Source organism: Octodon degus, unplaced genomic scaffold (assembly GCF_000260255.1).
Source record: "Octodon degus isolate 3935 unplaced genomic scaffold, OctDeg1.0 scaffold00023, whole genome shotgun sequence".
Classification (NCBI taxonomy): domain Eukaryota; kingdom Metazoa; phylum Chordata; class Mammalia; order Rodentia; family Octodontidae; genus Octodon; species Octodon degus.
The window spans coordinates 8,288,884-8,307,556 of record NW_004524599.1 but is presented as its reverse complement, the minus strand read 5'-3'; the positions used below and the strand labels follow the sequence as shown (position 1 = coordinate 8,307,556).

General features: G+C 48.3%; 1 protein-coding gene across 6 annotated transcripts in view; it reads right to left on the bottom strand.

Annotated features, from left to right (window-relative positions):
* Nucleotides 1-436: 436 nt before the first annotated feature.
* The window catches only part of Tfap2a (transcription factor AP-2 alpha), a 23,078-nt gene continuing 4,841 nt past the window's right edge, over nucleotides 437-18,673 (bottom strand). Inside the window, exons 1-8 of one of the 6 annotated variants that reach the window (XM_023712036.1) lie at nucleotides 17,280-17,574; nucleotides 13,944-14,001; nucleotides 13,567-13,804; nucleotides 10,489-10,540; nucleotides 8,383-8,614; nucleotides 6,336-6,454; nucleotides 4,314-4,455; nucleotides 437-2,085 (exon numbers count right to left, since the gene is read on the bottom strand). In XM_023712036.1, the coding sequence (XP_023567804.1) occupies nucleotides 1,797-2,085; nucleotides 4,314-4,455; nucleotides 6,336-6,454; nucleotides 8,383-8,614; nucleotides 10,489-10,540; nucleotides 13,567-13,804; nucleotides 13,944-14,001; nucleotides 17,280-17,394 (1,245 nt within the window). In that variant the 5' untranslated portion in view covers nucleotides 17,395-17,574 and the 3' untranslated portion in view covers nucleotides 437-1,796. Of the gene's footprint in view, nucleotides 2,086-4,313; nucleotides 4,456-6,335; nucleotides 6,455-8,382; nucleotides 8,615-10,488; nucleotides 10,541-13,566; nucleotides 14,002-15,224; nucleotides 16,121-16,282; nucleotides 17,575-18,475; nucleotides 18,664-18,673 lie in introns of those variants that run through there. The other 5 variants (XM_023712037.1, XM_004628371.2, XM_023712035.1 and 2 more) reach the window with 5 other exon arrangements.

Here is an 18,673-nt window from a genome sequence, read left to right as displayed (position 1 = left end):
GCCTCCTCAATGTTTGGCTCTGGAGGATTTACATTTTGACTTCCAAAAGCAAATGAAAATCTAAAGGATCAACATAAATAAAATAAAACTTTATTTTTAATAATAAAATTAATGTTTCTGGTAAGGAAAAGACAGTATGTCATTCCTTTAGCAGTACAAACAATCTTATCCAAAAGGTTTTTACATTGGGTTTTATTGTGTCATTTGTCTGAATACAGACTCGGTGGAATATCTAAATGATACCCTGCTCTGAACTCCAAGTTGAAAGTAAGTTTTTATTATACTTGAGGGAAACAATGGGTTCAGCTGCTTATTGCAAGGAGCAATTGCCAAGGGAGAGTTAAACTCAATTACTGTAACCATACTGAATAAAAAATACTGCCAAGAACAAAAATACGCCAGGGTAAAGACAGCCACTGAATAAAAAAAATCGACATAAAGCGTATCAAATATTTATTTATCTGGGCAACAAAGGACTATGATACATTGACAGGCATGAAAACTACTGCCGGCACAACTCAATACAATACAACTAGAACTGTTTCCAATAGGGCCAGTGAAAACACAGGACACCAGGTGGTCCCAACTGTCTGAAGTTCCTTGAACAAAAAGAGAGGAGGGAAAGAAAGAGAGAGAGAGAGAGAAGGAGAGAGAGAGAGAGAGAGAGAGAGAGAGAGAGAGACTCCCTAACCCTTGGTGTAAAGTCAAGATTCATTTATTGCTCAAATGATGCTTTGAAGGAGGATGGTAGAATAAAATAAACTTTTTCCCCCCACAATACATAGAAGGGTTATCATTATCAAACTGCTCAAGTTTAAAAATCTTTCCAGGGTCCAATGTCACTTTTTTCTTTCAGTTCAATGAAAAGCTAAATGTAATACTAATTATATATAAAATTTTATTTTCTTTTTTTTTTTTATTTGTCCAGCTGTTTCATTTTCACCTTTTAACATGCTACAACAGGGCTAAATTCATGAATCCTGGAGGAAAAACAAAATTCCCCAAACTGTGGAGTTCTAAGTACCATGAACCACATGAAGAACTAATAGGGAAGATCAGAACCCACTAAACAAGAGGTAAACGAGATCACCAGATAAATTAAAAAAAAAAAAAGGCTTAAAACAGACTCACCATATTTACAAATCCCATTAAATTACACATAAATAAATATATACAGAGTTGTGAACACTGATTCCCTTATCTGACTGTGAATCGTGTTGCCAGAGAGAGTTCAAGTTGGTCACTTTACCTTGGAGAGGGGAAACTTCTACAACTGAAGACATGACATGGAACTTCGTGTATTTGTGTTCAAGTTTATTCACAATACTGATAAAAAGGTCATTACGCTTTTTGCCTTTTTTTAAAGTATGGCTACAATCTGAACTGAAGTATGTAAGGGAAGGTGGTGATTCGGTCCCATGAAGCTCATATAATTTTTTTTTTAATTTTTTACGTTCTTTTTTTTAGAAAAAAAAGTTTTTAATGTTTGTTGGTGATTTGTTGGTTAAAAAAAAAAAAGATTCACAAACTCGACAGAACTTTTCTGGGCTGGCTTCATGGCCTGTTCTGTTCTCTTAGGCTCTACATAAGGGCTGGGGGGGGGTAAGTCGAGGAAGGGGGCGGAGTCAGCGGCAGTGTCTGCCCCCTGGCAGTAGAAAGCAGTCCCGAGGACACTGGGGACCGGAGGGCAGCAACAGCGGCAGCACACAGCAGCAGCAGCAGCAGCAGCAGGAAAGGTGGCTGGTCCCCAAGCTGTCACCTGCCGGTGGGGGCGGGAAGGGCAGGAGGAGAGAGCCTCACTTTCTGTGTTTCTCCTCTTTGTCACTGCTTTTGGCGCTGTTGTCCGTGTGGCTGTTGGGGTTGTTGCTGAGGTACATTTTGTCCATGGCCTTGAGGGCTTCCGTGAGATAGTTCTGAAGGGCCGTGACCGCGGCACACACCGCCGGGCTGCCAAAGCCGTGGGAGATGAGGTTGAAGTGGGTCAAGCAGCTCTGGATGCCCGGCTCCAGGATGGGGTTGGGCCTTGAGTTCCCCAGGGGAGATCTGTCCTGAGCCAGCAGGTCGGTGAACTCCTTGCATATCTGTCTGCAGCAGAAATGGGGTGGAGAGAGACTTGAGGCTCCCAATGCACCAGGGGAACAGAAATCCTCTCTCCCTGAAGCTACCTCTGTCCCCACCCAGTGGGCACTGCATTGCCTGAGGCCAGCAGCAGTAGGCAGCCTCCTAGGTTCACCAGACCACCTCTCCTTCCCTTAATGCACACCCTTCCTGCCTTCACAAGTGCCATCCTCTCTCTTTCTCCCTACCCCATCCCCTCCCCTCCCCCTCCCTGTCTCATCTCAGAACCTTTCCCATACCAAGCATCCTCCGCAAAGGAATACACACACTACGTGACAAAGAAAGACAAGTTAGACCAGAAGTCAGAAACACACGCATGTGGCCAATAGGAAACAACTCATCCTTCCTTTCCAAAATGTGACACAGACTCTTCCCTGCTACTCTGGACAACCTACTCTAGGAAGCAGTTGGTGAAGTCTGCACCCATTCACCTTCCAATCAGGGTACAAGAAACACTGGGAAAAGGGAATGAACTTATTAAAAAGGAAAGAGTTACTGAGTTGAGGAAAAGGATAGGAGAGGGAGTGGGGGAAGGAGACTGACTTATCTATGTATATAAGCCGGATGGTTTGGACAATTGTACTGTGCATTTCTGCTGAGCTGTGGAAAGAAGTAGCTAATGCTTTAATTTATTTCATCACCTTGTTTTCAATTGTTTCTCCTTTTTGTCTTCTTAATTTCTTATATATTTCTTTGGAGTTTTTTTCTTCATCTAATTTTACATGTATCTATCTGGTAATTCGAATAACTGGTTGGAAGATAATACTGTGTAACGAATACTGTGAAATTCATATTTCTTTGTTAAGTGAAAGTCTGCATCACTTGTAATTTTTTCTTTAATTTTTTCTTTTAATTCTAATTTATACTCTTTTAAAAATAAAAAAAAAAAGAAAGGCAAAACTTTGCTGGAGACTATAGTGCCTTGAAGTGGGGGAGGGATGCAAAAGAAGCCTGTTCCTTAGAGATAATTCAAGGTGGTTTGGGGGAAAAGATACAGACTTTTTTTTTTTTTCAGAACCGGGGATTGAACTCAGGCCTGTGCTTATTCCACTGAGCCATCTCCCCAGCCCAAGGTACAGACATTTAAATTTCCCATTTCTTCACTTTTTCTGCACACACCCAAATAAGAATTGCTTAAGGACTGTGAACACAATTGCACTTAGGAGCCAGCCAAGGGAAGGAGGGGAAACTGAAACTTCAGAAAGAGTCTTGGAAAGCCAGAAATCTAGGCAGATGAAGCCAGCACACAGGCTGCTCTGTCCCGTCTCAAAGCAGGGACTAGCAGGGACCTTCCTGAGGTGGCTACTGCCAGGCCTGGGGGTAGGGTGGGAACCGGAAGAATGAGAGGCTTTGGCTGGCCCCTTCTGCAGGGCCGGTTGATGTCCCCAGGCCAGAAACAGTGTCCCACCCAGGGCCTCCACTTGCATCCTCTGGTTCCATGCCCTTCTGTGACATCGACTACTGATAATTAAGGGCTTCCCAACAAGCCTTTTAATTTCCAGAAAACATATCAAAACAGTCATTTTCTTTTCACATGCCACCTGGAGAAGTCTATTCAGCGCAGGCACTGGTGGGAATAAAACTTGGGCCATTTTGAAACCTATTTGACATCTTGCCTGTAGGCTAAAACTTGTGTGGCGTGTGCACATGTATTCGTGTGTGTTCGTGTGTGTGTGTGTGTGTGTGTGTGTGTACACTTCTGAAATGAGGAGAGAAAGGAAGGTAAGAAATGGAATAAGGGATTAGAGCTGAAACTAGGCCAGCCTCTGGTTTGCACATTTTGCAGGCCACTTAATCTTTGCCCTTGGAGAACAGACTGACAGGAGACAAAAACTATAGGGAACCCTGTTAGTTACCTTTCAGGGATCTGATCACTGTCTTGCTGAAACAATGCAGTCACACACACACACTCAGCTTCCATCAGACCCCTCCAACACTCCCACCCATGTCAATGTTCAAAATATGTTAAGTGAGAGAGAAAAGCAGAAGAGAAGGAAAACTCGGAACAACCCTGCAGTCCCCTCTGCATTTCCCGTTTCACAGAGCTCATGGGTTAAAAGAGCCAGTTGTAACTTCCCTACTCCCAACGACAAAGCTGATTCGCACAAAAGGCAAAGAGAAAAAGGAGAGCAAAAAACAACTTTTGTTTCTCTCAGCAGTGAGATGCAGAGACCCCGCAGAGGTAAATGCCTTACTTCGTAGCCAGGAGCATGTTTTTTCTTGTCACTTGCTCATTGGGATCGGAATGTTGTCGGTTGAGAAATTCAGCTACCGCTTTGGCAGGAAATTCAGTTTCACACACGTACCCAAAGTCCCTGGCTAGATGGACAGCTTCTCCTGGCAAGAGCAGAGAGGGCAGGGCAAGAGAATGAAATGCTCTGGGATCAAAACTTCCTCTCTGCTCCCAACTCCCTTATTTTCTTAGCCTAGAAGTTAAAGGAAATGCAAACTAGTCGTTTTCCCATCCCAGACATTTGATTTCCTTCTCTCTAGAACCTGCAAGTAACATGACCTCTTGTATTCAAAGGCCAAGAAGATTTGAAAATATGTATCCCACCCACCCAACCAGCTCCACTGCCATCCTCTGCCCTGACTGACAGGCCCCACCTTCTCTCTTAAGACGGCTCTTGTATTCCAACCTCACACCTATCAACACACACATAAATGATATTCATAATTACTCCTTGAGCTTTTCTACAAGGGAACCACTGAGAGTTTACATTTTAACTTGATCACATATAATTATCTGTTCATCCAAACCGATTAACCAAGAGGATTTGAGGGTCACTCCACTGAGTCTGTCTGTGCTGTTGATTTTCGAATCTTTGGTTTTAATTTCCTGAACCAGTTGGTTTTTACTGCAGGGCTTCCTGCCATTAGCCCCAGCTCCGGAAGAACGCATGCGCCAATTAGGGCATCAAAGCCCTCTCCGCAGAGCTTGTTTCCATAAAATGGAGCGGATCACAAACAATAACAGTTCTCCAGAAACTGCCTGCCTGCTACAGCACTCAACCCCAGGCCCACACCAATTCTCACACTAGCCGCTAAGCCTCCACTGCCCTTCCTTGGCATCTAATTCTTTGGAGCATGCACAGAGGGTTGTCTGTATGCTGTTATTATTTTAATACAATGCTATTGTAGTTGAGTTTCTGGTACTGAACAATTGCTGGTTTCTAAAATTGTTATATATTATCATCTCTGATACCATTCACAAATAAAAAGCATGCAAGTCCTCCTCACACAAGGCTTTAAACGTTTTTTAAAGTAACTTATAAAGCTAGAACTATGGATTCACTTGTAATACATCTCCTCAAACGCAAGATGTAAATAAGACAAAATGCCTCCTTTTCATATGAAGTTTAGCCTTTAAATCTGGCTGGTAATTTAAGCATCATTTTCCACATTACCGGAAGATATTTCTACAAATGCTCACAGAAAAATACAAGACAGCAATACATTCATTTGTAAAACACACAAACTTGAGCCAGTGTAATATTTAAAACAAAAAACCTTTAGGACTCTGAAGCAGACAGGAATGTGAATGAATTGCGGGGTCAGTCTATCTGGAGCGAGGAGTGAGGACATGCTTGGCTTTTTATTTCAGGGACTTTGGAAGGGTGACTATGTGGCCGCGTGTGAAACACTGCCATGAGAAACTTATTTTGCAAGGCTTATATTTCGTTTTTGCCTTTCCATATCCAAACAATCTGAAGTCCAAAATGGCTTTCTTCCCTTCCGGGAGAGAAGCACAATTACACAAGAGATAAGAGAGCATATGTTTTGGTGAACAAAAGCCTACAAGGACAGAAAACCCTCCGCTTTCGGGGACAGTCCTAAATCAGGATACAGGTCAAAGATTCCCAAATTAATTCAGGAAGTAATGGTCACGCGTTTCTCAAACGCAGATGTCAGAATAACTTAAATAATTCACTGCTGAGCTCTTTAAAGGATTCTTGAAGAATGGGCAGTTCTGAAATGTGTGCACTGTTTAGGTCAGGAATGGGCTGCAAAGGTGTAACATTGTGGGAGAGAGGAAAATCGAAGGATAGGAGTACGCAAATAATTTTTAGCATGCAGGAATTCCATTCACCTCAGGCTATATTCTTTGGAAAGACAAAACTGCCCAGTTGACACAAAATACCAAACATCTGGCCCCTAAATATTATCCATTTTCCCAACAGGCAGTTCCTTCCTAGTTAGCAAGTGGATTCGCTTACCCTCCACTAGTGATGTCAGCAGGGTAACGTTGGCAGCTTTACGTCTCCCTGCTGGCAGATTTAATCCTATTTTGTCCAGTTTTTCTCTTAGAGATCTTCCTCCATTTTTAGACTTCGCCCTGTTTCACAGATATACACACGATAAGCATTTAGAAAACACTGGGTTGCTCTGCATCAACTGAAAAGCATTGTGAAAGATTCCTGGAACACGTTTATAAAATTTGAGACATGTCACCTCTAGGAGGCTGAGGCAGGAGGATTGCTGTCGGTTCGGGACCAGCCTGGGCTAAAAGCCCAGCTTGAACTGCATAGCAAATACGGTACACAAGGATCACAAGGAGACAGATGGTTGTTAAACTGTAAAGCACCCCCTGTGTTTAGTGACTGCTGCAACCATTACCACACATGGGAAGTTTTGATTTCCCAACTCTCAGAAAGAAGCACCACAGGCAAATAAACATGGCTCTGATCTCTAGGGTTGGAGGTGTTCTCAAGTTCAAATGATTATTGTACACTTCCTCTGTTCTTACAATCATACAAATCCCAATGGGGTCTTTAAATTGTCTTTGCCAGATCTGCTGTTAGGTTGTTCAGAGTAACCAAAGTTATCAGCACTCTCGCGGCTCTTGCCCTGCTTTGGCCCCAGTGGGTAAGTCATTTCACCAACTGTTTACACACCGTGTCACCAGCCTAGTGGGAACCGTCAAAGCCTGACATCAGCCTCTCAAAATTTCACCAGTTTCAGAAACAATAGAGGTGGTTCTAAATAGATGTCTAAATAGACTCCCATAATCAGAAAGTGGTTAAGATACATTGTTTAAATAAAACAGCAAATTAATTAATTTCAGATTTTATTCCCCATTCAAGTGCTCTTTAATTGTGTGGATTAGATTATACTCCCCTAGGTAAACAGTCTCCAATCCTGGGGGTGGGGGAAGGGAGAAAAAGGCAAAGGACAGAAAAAAGATCTATGTCAGAGAAAGATTACAAAGAGAAAGCAAAATGACTGTGAAGAAGGAAAAAAAGGTCAGAATCACTGATGTTAAAACGTTCCAAAACCCTCTGGCAGGATTTGTATGGGATATGCCCACCCCCCTCGAACTGTGGGCCCACAAATAGATAAGTGGACCAGAGTCAAAATAATGAAGTTCTTGGTCTTAATTAAGAAGAAGGAGGTGGAGAAGGATAATAAACACCTTATGCTGCTAAATTCAACCCAAGCCCCTTAATGCACATGGCTGAGGGAAACCCCGGAGGAGGAAGCCCACAGCAGGGATGGTGCTTTCCTCCCCGACCTCATAAAATCCTCTCTCTGAGATGAATCATCACCATTTCGTGGGGTGGGGTGACCCCCCACACACACACACACAAAAAGAACACGCGCAATCTTCGGTGGCAACTTCGTCCAAAGCACGTACACATGCCTGGCCCGCACAGCCCCTGGCGCGTGCACGCCCGCTGCCCTGCTCTGGGGGTGGACTGCTGCAGGGAGGCGACAGCGCCCGGGGACAAGGGGGCGCACTATAGGAAACTGGTCTCCTCGCTTAGCTAAACGCTATTCTGTGAAAACCGTGTTGAAAGGACAGCTGGGGACCATTGAGACCCTACTCAGTGATGAGGCAAAGCGAAGAGCCCCGGAGGAAGTCTTCCTGGGCTTGCAAGGTGCGTGCCAACAGGGAAAAGACGGCCGCACGGCGCCCCGCGGCTGCAGAAGCAGGGACTGAGCCCGCGGCGGAGCGCGCCGCGCGCGCGCGCAGAGTAAGGACGCAGGACCCGGCGAGCGCGCCGGCGGCGGGCAGAGCGCGCGCCCGAGGACGGCGAAGAGCGCAGGCGCGCGCCGCCTCGCCCCGCCCCCAGATCCCACCCACTCAGCTTCGCGCTCCTCTCCCCGCCCCTTCTTTTCCCGCGAAGGGAGGGCCACGGCGCGAAGGCCGCGTGCGTCGCCGCCGCAGGCCGGCGCAGGCGCAGTGTCCCCCGGTCAGTGCGCGCGCACGCGCGCGCTCACTCGCTAGCTCGCGCGGGGTGGGCGGGCCGGGCGGGGCCTCACCTCCGGAGCACTCCGCCCAGCAGCGACGCGTTGAGACACTCGGGCGGTGAGAGGCGCCGCTGCACTTCCGCCACCGTGACCTTGTACTTCGAGGTGGAGCTGAGGAGCGAGAGGCGACCCGGAACTGAACAAAAGACTTCGTTGGGGTTCACCACGCCGCCGAAGAGGTTGTCCTTGTTGATAGGGATTGCGGAGACGGCGTTGCTGTTGGACTTGGACAGGGACACGGGGCCTGCAGAGACAGACGGGAGGCCGCGCGTGGGCATCGAGGGTCCCCAGCCCCCCGCCACCGGGGCCTGCCTGCCGCCGCGGGCCCCGCTTTTCCTTCCTGGCAGCTCAGAAATCCTGTAGCTCTCTCGCCACCGCCCGTCGCCCTCCCACTCCCCGGCCGACCCTGTCCCCGGAGCTGAGAGGCCACCTGGCGAGCCCTGCGCCGGAGCGGGGTGCGCCCCGGGCTCCGCGCAGTTTAGGGGGCGGGGGCGGGGTTGCATTGCAAACCTAGGGTAAGTTAGATCTGCGCTGGGGGTTTGCGGGGTGACGAATTTAGTGTCCAAGAGAAAAGGGCTTCAGTATTTATTACTTTGCTAAAACCAGCCGACAGTTTAGATGGCTAACGCAACCAGTAAATGAGCATTTCAGTTACGACACCAAACTAGAAAGTGGTAAGTTCACATCACATGTCCCGACCTTTAGAGGCATACATTCTATCATATGTTCTGTTTCAGAAAAGATTCAGGTTTTGGAGATCCATTCCAAACCCACTTTTGAGCAGGGGATGGGGGCGGGGTGGGGCAAAGAACTGGCCTAAGGTGGAGCACCAGCCTTGGGTCCTTTTGTTGAGCAAATACTTAATGGGCCCCGCGGGCTTAAGCGCCTTCGATGGGAGGGGTTAGCAGGTACGGTATTCTTCTTAGTTAAAACCATAAGCCCGTCATTGTTAGAAAAAAATTCAAGACCAGCACAAAGTACGTTGTTCATTTCTCAACACCAGTGTAACTCAGATGCGTGCACTCACGACCATTTCAGTACACTGCATTTGTATCTTAAAATCCCACACGAAGACTTAATGCGCACACGTTCTGGTCACAGTGCTCCTCAATGTTCTTTAAAGGGCGATATTGTAGCAGTATGGGAGGTGGGGGGCTCTAGGTTTTGGATAGATCACTTGTGACATTAATAGCTCTAGGGAGGCTAATAGAGACAATAGGAGTTAAACGAACTCTTGAGAGATTACTAATAAAAGAGCCAATTATCATGTCGACTTGGAAAGAGCATCTCTTAAGATTTATCCCTTGAACATCTAATTTGACGTGACAAAGACTTCACAGATGCAAAAATGAAACTTTAGCTAACAATATACTGGTTGAGGTTAGAAATGAGAACAATTTCATATAGCATAGTCCTCTGGTGGTGCCTAGAATCCCAAAATGTAATCATAACCCCCCCAAAAAAAGTTAATATCCTTTAATCCAGGAAACTTTATTTCTACTCACTAAGCACTATAAATCTATCCAGATCACCTGACATTTTTCCAACAGTTTCTGCTTGAACAAACAATAGTCCTACCATCCTCAAGGTGCTACTTTTAAGCAAGAGCTCCATTTGTTAACCTAATTCCCAAAGTTTCATACTCCTTAAACAGCCAACAAGAAACTAAACTCAACAACATGAAAGTTTTCCCCAGTTTAAGAACTGCTTCTAAATCATCTGTCCTTACAATCATGAAATTATTTGCACTATTTTAATATAAAAGACTTCTTAACACTCATGGCCTTAACTCCACACGGTAGATTAGCTAAACTCTTAAACCAGCTCAATATTAAAATGCTGCTTCCAAATCAGTTCAACTATTGCACATTTCATGTTTGTCCAAATATCATTAAACTAAATTAAATGGTCAAATCATGAATCAGAACAAAGCTACCCTGTTGCCATTACTGAGATACTGAAAGCTGATGATTTAAGCATTGCTTTTCTATGCTTATCTATTTGCTAATTCTGAGCCTTTAGGAAATCCTATTTGAAAAAAAATACAGCTCTGCAAGTTCTTTTAAATAGCTCTCTGCCTGTAAGGACATGCTTGGAATGCAGAAGGAAATGGCTTACCTTTCTTAATTACAGTTTGATCTGGGATGTTAATACCCGGGTCTTCTACGTGCTGCAACAAAAGGATACACATGGATGTAAGTGTATAATCAAAACAAAAGGAAATGAATATTCTGTGCAAGATGGGGGAGGGGAAAGTGTAGGATCAAAATTCTCCCTCCCATAAGATGACATTTATATATAAACACCTCATCCTGGCTTATTAGAATTGGAGGCTTTGGGACTCAAGAGGTTTCACTGCACACCCAGAGCCAAATTCTCCTCCCCAGCAAATAATCCGTGTTTGAAGGGGATGGGGTGGGGAATAAAACTTTCTGTGGAAATTAAGTGAAGTTTTGGAGTACCTAATCTTTCTCACAGTCAGTTCGACCTTTAGAAATGCTCCCAGCTTTAGTTTGGCGCCTCAGTGGCTTCGGACTTACAGCTTCCCATGTGCAGGTAGCAAAAGCTAGGGCGACACAATAGAAATGACGGGCGGGAGCAACGGAGGAGTGCTGGGAACCTTGTAGGTAACGTAATAAAGAGCAAGCACACCTTCGCTTATGGAGAATTAGAAATAATTTTCTTAAAAGGCTACTGCCTAAACCGGATATGACAGGAATATGAGCATATCAAAAATAATAATGAAGAAAAACCTCTGAGGTTGCTTTTCTATTGTCCAAACAGCAGACTTGTCAGTGTGGGTTTTTCTTTCTTTTTTTTCTTTACAGATGGATGGGTATACGTGTGTGCTAGAGTCAAAACGTGATTAGAAAGTAAAATGAAATCATGTTTTCTAATGCAGAAACTGACAAGCAATATAATGTCTGGCTGTGTTTACAAATTAGCACCAGGGCTGCTGAGATAGAAGATTTCGCAATCGTTACCAAACACAGGCATTACCATTTAAAAAACTATTACTTCCTTCTCTAGTCTTTGTCCAACAATAATACTGATTCAAACATTTTCCATTCTGTCTTGGATTTATGCTCCTGTTAATTGTGCCTGATCGCAATGATTCCGGGTGGATGGTACTAAGTTGCTTTATTACAGGTTTTATTATACTCAATGCTCTCATTTGTAACTTGCCTAAAGTGCTTCTGGATTTAAGTATAATTAAATTGAGAAATGTTCAGAAATGACTACTACTGCAGTTCTTGTGCTTTAACTATATGGGGAAATATGATCCCTTTATGCATGCACCCTAAACCCATAAAGTAAATGTAGTGTGGCATGATACTTTTATTTGTGTTATTTCTAGACCTTGTCCATACAGGGAAGACTATTAAGTTTAAAGCCCCACTGAGATATTAATGATTAAATAATTTTCACCATCTATTTGATTTTCTTAAATATTTAGCAGTCATTCTTATTAAAGGTTAACTGTTGCAGCAATGGGAAAACTGAAAACAACCCTTTTCCTGACCCAAATTCCTCTGAAAGAATTCTTTTTTTTTTTTCTTAAAAGGTGGGGGAGAGAGAGGGAAGAGCAGCACTGGGTTTCCTTGCTTTTATTTGATCCTTTGGTTAATTCCTCTTACAGACCAATTTACCCACAAAGAGACTGTACAAGTATTAAGAATGCCCACCAGTCACCTGAAATGTTTGCAAAGTAGAGTGACTCTAACTCACAGTAGCTCCAAAAGCTTACGTTATTTTGCATTTGAAATATTTCTTAAAAGCAAAAAGAGAGAAGGACTTCAAAGACTCTTCAGGCAAAGGACCTAAAATGCTCAGGTCTTTTTAAAATTACTCTCTTAGTACTCATTCTACTTCTCTCCAAAGGTGCTGTTTAAGTAACACTTTCTAAAAGCATTCAGGTATGAGCATCTGCACAGTGCTTACTAGCCCTTACCCTGGATCAAAGTGCCTGATTCCCTCTTCTCCATACAAGGCTGCTAAACATAACCAACAAATTTCAGTGACTAACTGGGTCAAATGAAAATGTAATAAATTTTCTATAGAACTTAAATAATGTTTTAAATCCACCAAGCGAGCAGGTAAGTTCACGTGACCCTTTTCCTTACAATCTAATGCAGTAATCATTAAACTGTCAACGGACATACTGCTGCTATATTTGATGCAGTAATTTGAAATAGCATTTTAGCAAAAATCACATCCAGATACATTTCCTCTCCAAAGAAAAGCAGCTTTAACAGAAGCCTTTACAGCTTTAATAAAATTATTGGCTTGCTCTAATTCCATTTCAGGAAGGTTGTGAGGAAACCATAAATATATAGAATTGCAACAGTGATGCTGGTTTAAATTTAATTTCAGAAAGTATTTTCAAATTATCAATAGCCTGGTTTGCGTTGTAAATAGCAAATGTGCTAATGCCATGCTTATTTAGAAATCATTTTAAACTGCATTTATTGATAACTGAATTAGAACTCAAATAACATATTACCCAATAGTCTCAAAACATTTAATTTAATATGGGGTGTAGCAGGCTCTGATAGGCGTTGGGAGCCTAGCTAATGATTTATGAGGTCACCACTTAGCACCCCAGGAGGAGAAGAAAGCCGCGTTTTAATGTCTGCCTGGGTTTGTTACTGACTTTTGTTCAATCAGGACAGGGTCTCCATAACTTTTGGGTTTCACTAGTGCTTATAAAATCTGGTTTAAATACTCTTCTCAGTTTGTCTCTCACGTTGTTTTTCAACATTGCAAGAGTGTCTGATGAGCTGTTTTGGTTAAATTTAACATCTAACCAGGACGAGGAGACACCCCCAAGGCAGTATCAGCTGGAATGAGGTCCTCTAGCCATCGAAACAGTTTACTGCCGTCGTGGAGAGGGGCAGAGTCTGTTCGTGGTGACATTCGCCTGATTTATTCTGTGTTGTGGAAATGGTAATGGTGGCATTGTTTGAGGGAGCTCTAAGAACCATTGTTCTGGGGCAGGACTCTCCATCGCTTTTTAACTTTTCAATTTGGTTGTTTCTTCGGGTGCTCAGCACACCCCACCACCACCACTGTCACCAAATAAACATTTCGGGAAGGACCTTCCTGGAGGAAGGCCCGGCCGGGCTGCGAGTCCCGGGACGTCTCCGTGCTGGGAGACACCCCGGCCCGACCCAGCCCGCGCTCGCGGCCTCTTACCGGGACGTCCTCGATGGCGTGAGGTAAGGAGTGGATCGGGAGGTCTCCGAGTCCGGAGCCGAGCCCGTGCGGGCCGTGCAGGAGGTCCTCGTGCCGCCGGTAATCCCTGCGAGGATCCAGGCCCGACAGCTGGTGGGGCAGCCCCCGGTGAGTGTGCAGGAGCCCAGAGTCCTGGCTCTGCCTCTGGCCGGGCCAGCCCGGGTGCTGCGGCTGCGGCTGGGCGTGCAGGGGGTTCAGGCTGTAGGGGTCGTTGACGTGGGAGTAAGGATCTTGCGACTGAGGGTAGATAGGCTGGTAGGGCGGGGGGAAGTAGGGGGGCTGGAAGTCGGCATTGGGGGTGTGGGACAGCGGCGGGGCGCTGGTGTAGGGAGATTGACCTACAGTGCCCAGCTGGGGCAACCGTGCCGTCCCGTTGCTGGTGCCGTCGTGACGGTCCTAGAGCAGGGGAAAGGACAAGAAATCAGACGCGGCTCGCTTCCGTCCCCACTAAACCCACTCGCAAACCTGGGTGGAAAACTACTCTTTCCCCACAGCAGGCCGCCGGGTAAAAAGAACAAATCTGCTCTACATTAATCATTTCGGAAACCACCCTAGAAATCAGAGGCAGTTCCAAAAGCGCGAAGGAATTAGATTGTGTGAATACACGCGCACGAGAGAGTCTCCTTCCACGTTTCTTTAAAAAGTGGAAGAGGACAGAAAGGGGTCTCCTGGAAGATGGCTCCTTCAATTGCGCGAAACCTCCCTTAAGCAAAATTAAAATCCCTGCTAAATATTAAACAGTAGAAGCGGCCTTTTCCTTTCCCCCGGATTTGAACCTGTCTGCTGCACTTCGTTGTTTACTCTCTTCCACTTAAAGGAGGGAAAAAAAAGAAAAAGAAAAAAAAAAAAAACAGAAACCTTCAAAGACCATTACCATTTCATGAGTATTTAAATAGAAACATACTTCGCACAGGGGTTGTAAGGAGAGCACATGTTTAAATTACCAGCTTAAGGAAGGATTTAACTGCAGGATCGGGGGTCTGTCTTTGCCACTTCCTCAGTTAGGAGCCTTTTCTCGACAGACTCGATTTACAAGGTATAAATGGGGGCATCAAGTTAAGGTTGAAAACAGAAAGGCTCAGCCTTATTGGGTTTAACGGGGAGAGGTGCACCCCGGGGCGGAGGCCCCCGCCCCTTCCACCCGGGCCCCAAAGGGCAGGAGAAACGCCTGACTTTAGGTTCTTGTATTGCAATTCGCTTGCAAAACAAGCAAATAGGATTCCCGGGTACGCAAATCCTGCACGGTTCAGCCGCAGACCCTGACTGCCGGTTGGGGGTATGCCGGGTAGGATTTTTTATTTTCCTAAAGACAGATTTAGCATCAAATGTTGAGAACATCTCGAGAACAAGTGGAGACGCAAGGAAATAAAGGTGAACGTGGCGAGAAATGCGCCTGGGTAGGTCCGAGGGCGCGAGAGCGGGTGGCGATGCACTGGATCCAAGGACGGAACGGAGCAAAGGAGAGCGAGGAAGGTGGAAAGTGGAGGGATGCGAATGGAAGGAGGTGCTAAGGAGGAAACCTGGGAGCGAACCCCGAGGTCGCGGGCAGCTGCACTGGCCCGGGGATTCTAGAACAGAATTCCTAACGAAACAGGAATGGGGTGGGGGGTGGGACTCACCATAGCTGAAAAACTGTGAACTAACATCTGCGAAGAGTCTGGGGTAACGAATCAGGGTGAAAAAAAAAAAAAAGCAAGCCCGGAGCACCCGGCTGCCCGCCGCCCGAGCGCGCCCCACACAAAGGCGCCGAGAGCCCAGCGCTACGCAGGATTCGAGTCACCGCGCGGACACTCCCGCGGGCGCCGTAGCCCCGCGCGCATCCATCCGGACGTGGACCACACACTCCGCGGCGCCTTCAGCTGGTCGAGCCCACCGTCTCAATCCTGCCGCGGTCGGTTAGGATTCAAAGTTCTTTTTAAAAAAAAAAAAAAAGAAGAAGAAGAAGAAAAGAAAAACCCCCCAAAAAAGGGAAAAAAAAAAGTGTCTGAAGAGAGTGTGTGTGCATGCGTGCGCGCGCGTGTTCCTTAATCCGTGTCTCCCCTCTTTTCTTAGCGGCGGCTTCACTTGAGCTTCTAATAACCGCGCTCGCCGGGCAGCGTTCCTGGAGCCTCCTAATAGCAGATATTCATGACTATTAATATTACACGAATACTTAATAAGGGAAGAATGCCTGGAAATCGAGCGTGAAGCGGAGAGGCAACTCGCGCCGGAGCCGACTCTCAATGCAGTCCATTGACGGGAGCCTCAGTGTAGCAAATCGGAGCTGGGGACAGGGAGCTCGGGAGACAAAAAGCGGGCGAGAGAGGGAGCGGGCGAGCGCGCGGGGGGCCGCGGCGCGGCGGCTGGCGAATCACAGGGAAGGGGCAACATTTTAAAAGGTTGCAGGGCGTGCAAAAGTGAAAGAGAAAGAGGGAGCGAGGGAGGCCGAGGAGAGAGCACGGAGAGGGAGAATGTGTCTGCGTGCGTGTGTGAGAAAGAAAGTGTGGGCGAGGAGAGGAGCTCCGAGTAGGGAGCGCGGAGGGAGGAAGGAGGGAGAGCCCGGGAGGAGGAGGGGAGGGAAGAGGGGGGAGGGGAGGGGGCCGAGCCCGAGCGCGCGGAGCGGAGGGGGCGGCCGCGGGGGAGGGGGAGGGGAGAGGAAGCCGGCGAGGACAATCAGACCTAAAAGGCTGGGGCAGACCTCAGGATGTGGCGGGGGTCGCGCGTAGCGGACAGGAGCCGCGGGGCACCGCGTGCGGGCGCTGCTCGGGCTCTGAGCTCCGGAGGCGCCTCTTGGTGCTCTCCGGCCGCGGGCTTCCCTGCAGCGCAGGCCGGCCAGGGAATCCGGGTTTGGCTGTCCGCTGCCGCCCGGCGCCTCCATGGCCCAGCGCCCCGTCTGGGACCAGCCCTCGCTCGGCTCGGCGACCTAGAGAGCTTCCCTCGGATACCCGCGCGCTCCTCCCTCGGCTCTCCCTCCCGGGGCTCCGCGAGGGGGAGCCTGGACGCTGCCCCGGGCGCGCACAGACACGAGGCGGCCCAGCCCGGGCGCAGCTGGCACCGGCTCCCGGCTCCCGGCGTAAACCCGTCCGACTGGCTGGGTCACTACCGCCCGGCGGCCCCCACGACAAGGCTGACTTTCCCAGCGCGCCGCCGCTGCCACTCCGCCCGCCAGGTTGTCACAACGGGCGGCACCTCGCCTCCTGCGTGTCCCGGCAGAGCCTCTGCACAATCCGGCGGCCCCGAAATCCCCGCTGCCGCTACCGCAAAGTTGTCGGAACAGCCTTGACTTTATCTAGCTTCCTGCTCTCGCGTTTCTCGTCTTTCATGCCTCACTCACACGCACACATTCACATGCACCCAGGAGCGGTCCCTCTGGGGTGGCAGCGCCTCTCCCACCCGGCCCCTCCCGGCCGCTGGTACGCGCAGAGCCGCGCTGAGGTTCGGAACCCTGCTGCCAACCGCGCCCGAACCTAGAACCGAGTCTCGGCCTCCGCGGAAGTGAAATGTTCGAGCCTCAGGCCAGAGCCTAGACCTGCACAGAGTGGACTGCCCTAGGCAGAGACCAAGGGTCAACCCAACTTGCTCACAAAGAGCCCCCACGTCCCGAAAACAAAGCGACCTCTCCGACTGCTGTCCCCACGCCCCCCTCCAGCGCGCCCGAAGCCCCCGGAACAGCGCCGGTGCCCGTGAGGTGTCACCTCGGGCCCGGTCTACGAGACTGGGGTACAGCAAACAGGGGAGCCTGAAAACATAAAGAAGCGTGGTAGCGTTGGGAAGGAAAAGGGAGGAGGGAGAGGGTGACACGTCGTTCATAGAAACCCAGTTTCTGAATTCGTAAAGGCAAGATTTCCGCCACTGCGCAGGCACGCAGGCGTCTCTGCCTAATAGTCTCAGCTGCTCCAAACGCCAGCGGAGTAAAGAAGAAAAAGGAAAAGTCGAGGCTGCTATGTATTTATTTGGATAATCTATGGCCTCCTGCCTCCACCCTCTCCTAGACTCATCTGCTCTTTTCAGTGGGGGACGTGAAAGAGGTTGCCTCGGGTTCCCAGCGCCTCCCTCGGGCCGATTGTTCGCTCTCTGGCCTGTCCCAAAAAGTCGAGCTCTGGGGGCCCTGAGTTTTAAACCCGGCGTCATAGGGGCGCGCTCCGCCGGCCCAGGGGTTCGTGGCACCAGAGGCGGCGGCCCTTGCGCCAGGATTCCCACGGTCCAGCTGTGGAGCGCCGGCCGGTGCAAGGGCGGGTGCCCGGGATACAGAGCCGGCAGGCGCAGCGCGTCCTCGACGCCACCACCGCGGGGTGTGTCCACCCTTAGCTCAGCACAGCGGAGAAGCTGCTCTGAACTTCTTGAAACAGGGAGGGCTGGGAGTGAGCCGGGTAGCCGGGATGAGAACTCCCAAGCGAGCCTCTTACAGGGAGGCGCAACCGAGCTCAGAGCGAAGGCCCTCTCAAAATAAGTCCAAGGAGAGAGAGGGAGGGAGGGAGGGAGGGAGGGAGAGCGGGAAAAAAATAAGTATAAAAGAAGGAATATTATATCAAAGAAGTTGTGATTTGGGACCCGGACCACACAGAATGAACAGGCGCGTGCCCGATTGCCCGCGATTATTAAAAAAGGAAAGAAAGAAAGAAAGATGTTCTTCTCTTTGCTCCACTCTTAGACACCGCCAAAAGTGGTCCGAAAAAGGAGTAAAGTGGTCCCAGGGAAACAAGGGAAGAAAGCGTCCAGATCCTCCCTCTCCAGCTTCTCCCCCGCGTTCTCGGGGATAAGGGGGCGGGCGCGGCGCCGGCGAAAGTTTGTCCCACCCGCATTTCGCAGCTGGCTGCGAGGAGAGAAGGCGAGGGGGAGTCGAGCTTGGAGGCTGCGGCTGCAAGGATGACAGAGCCGGCACCGCGCTTACCTCGCAGTCCTCGTACTTGATATTATCCGTCAGTTTCCAAAGCATTTTCATGGATCGTTGTGAACGGATTTGCCCCTCTCCACCTCGCACCCAAGTGGAGCCACTCTCTGGGTGAACGCAAAGTGCCGGCTGCCGGCGGTGAGCACGGGAGGAGGAGGAGGACGAGAAGGAGGAGGAGGAGGAGGAGGAGGAGGAGGA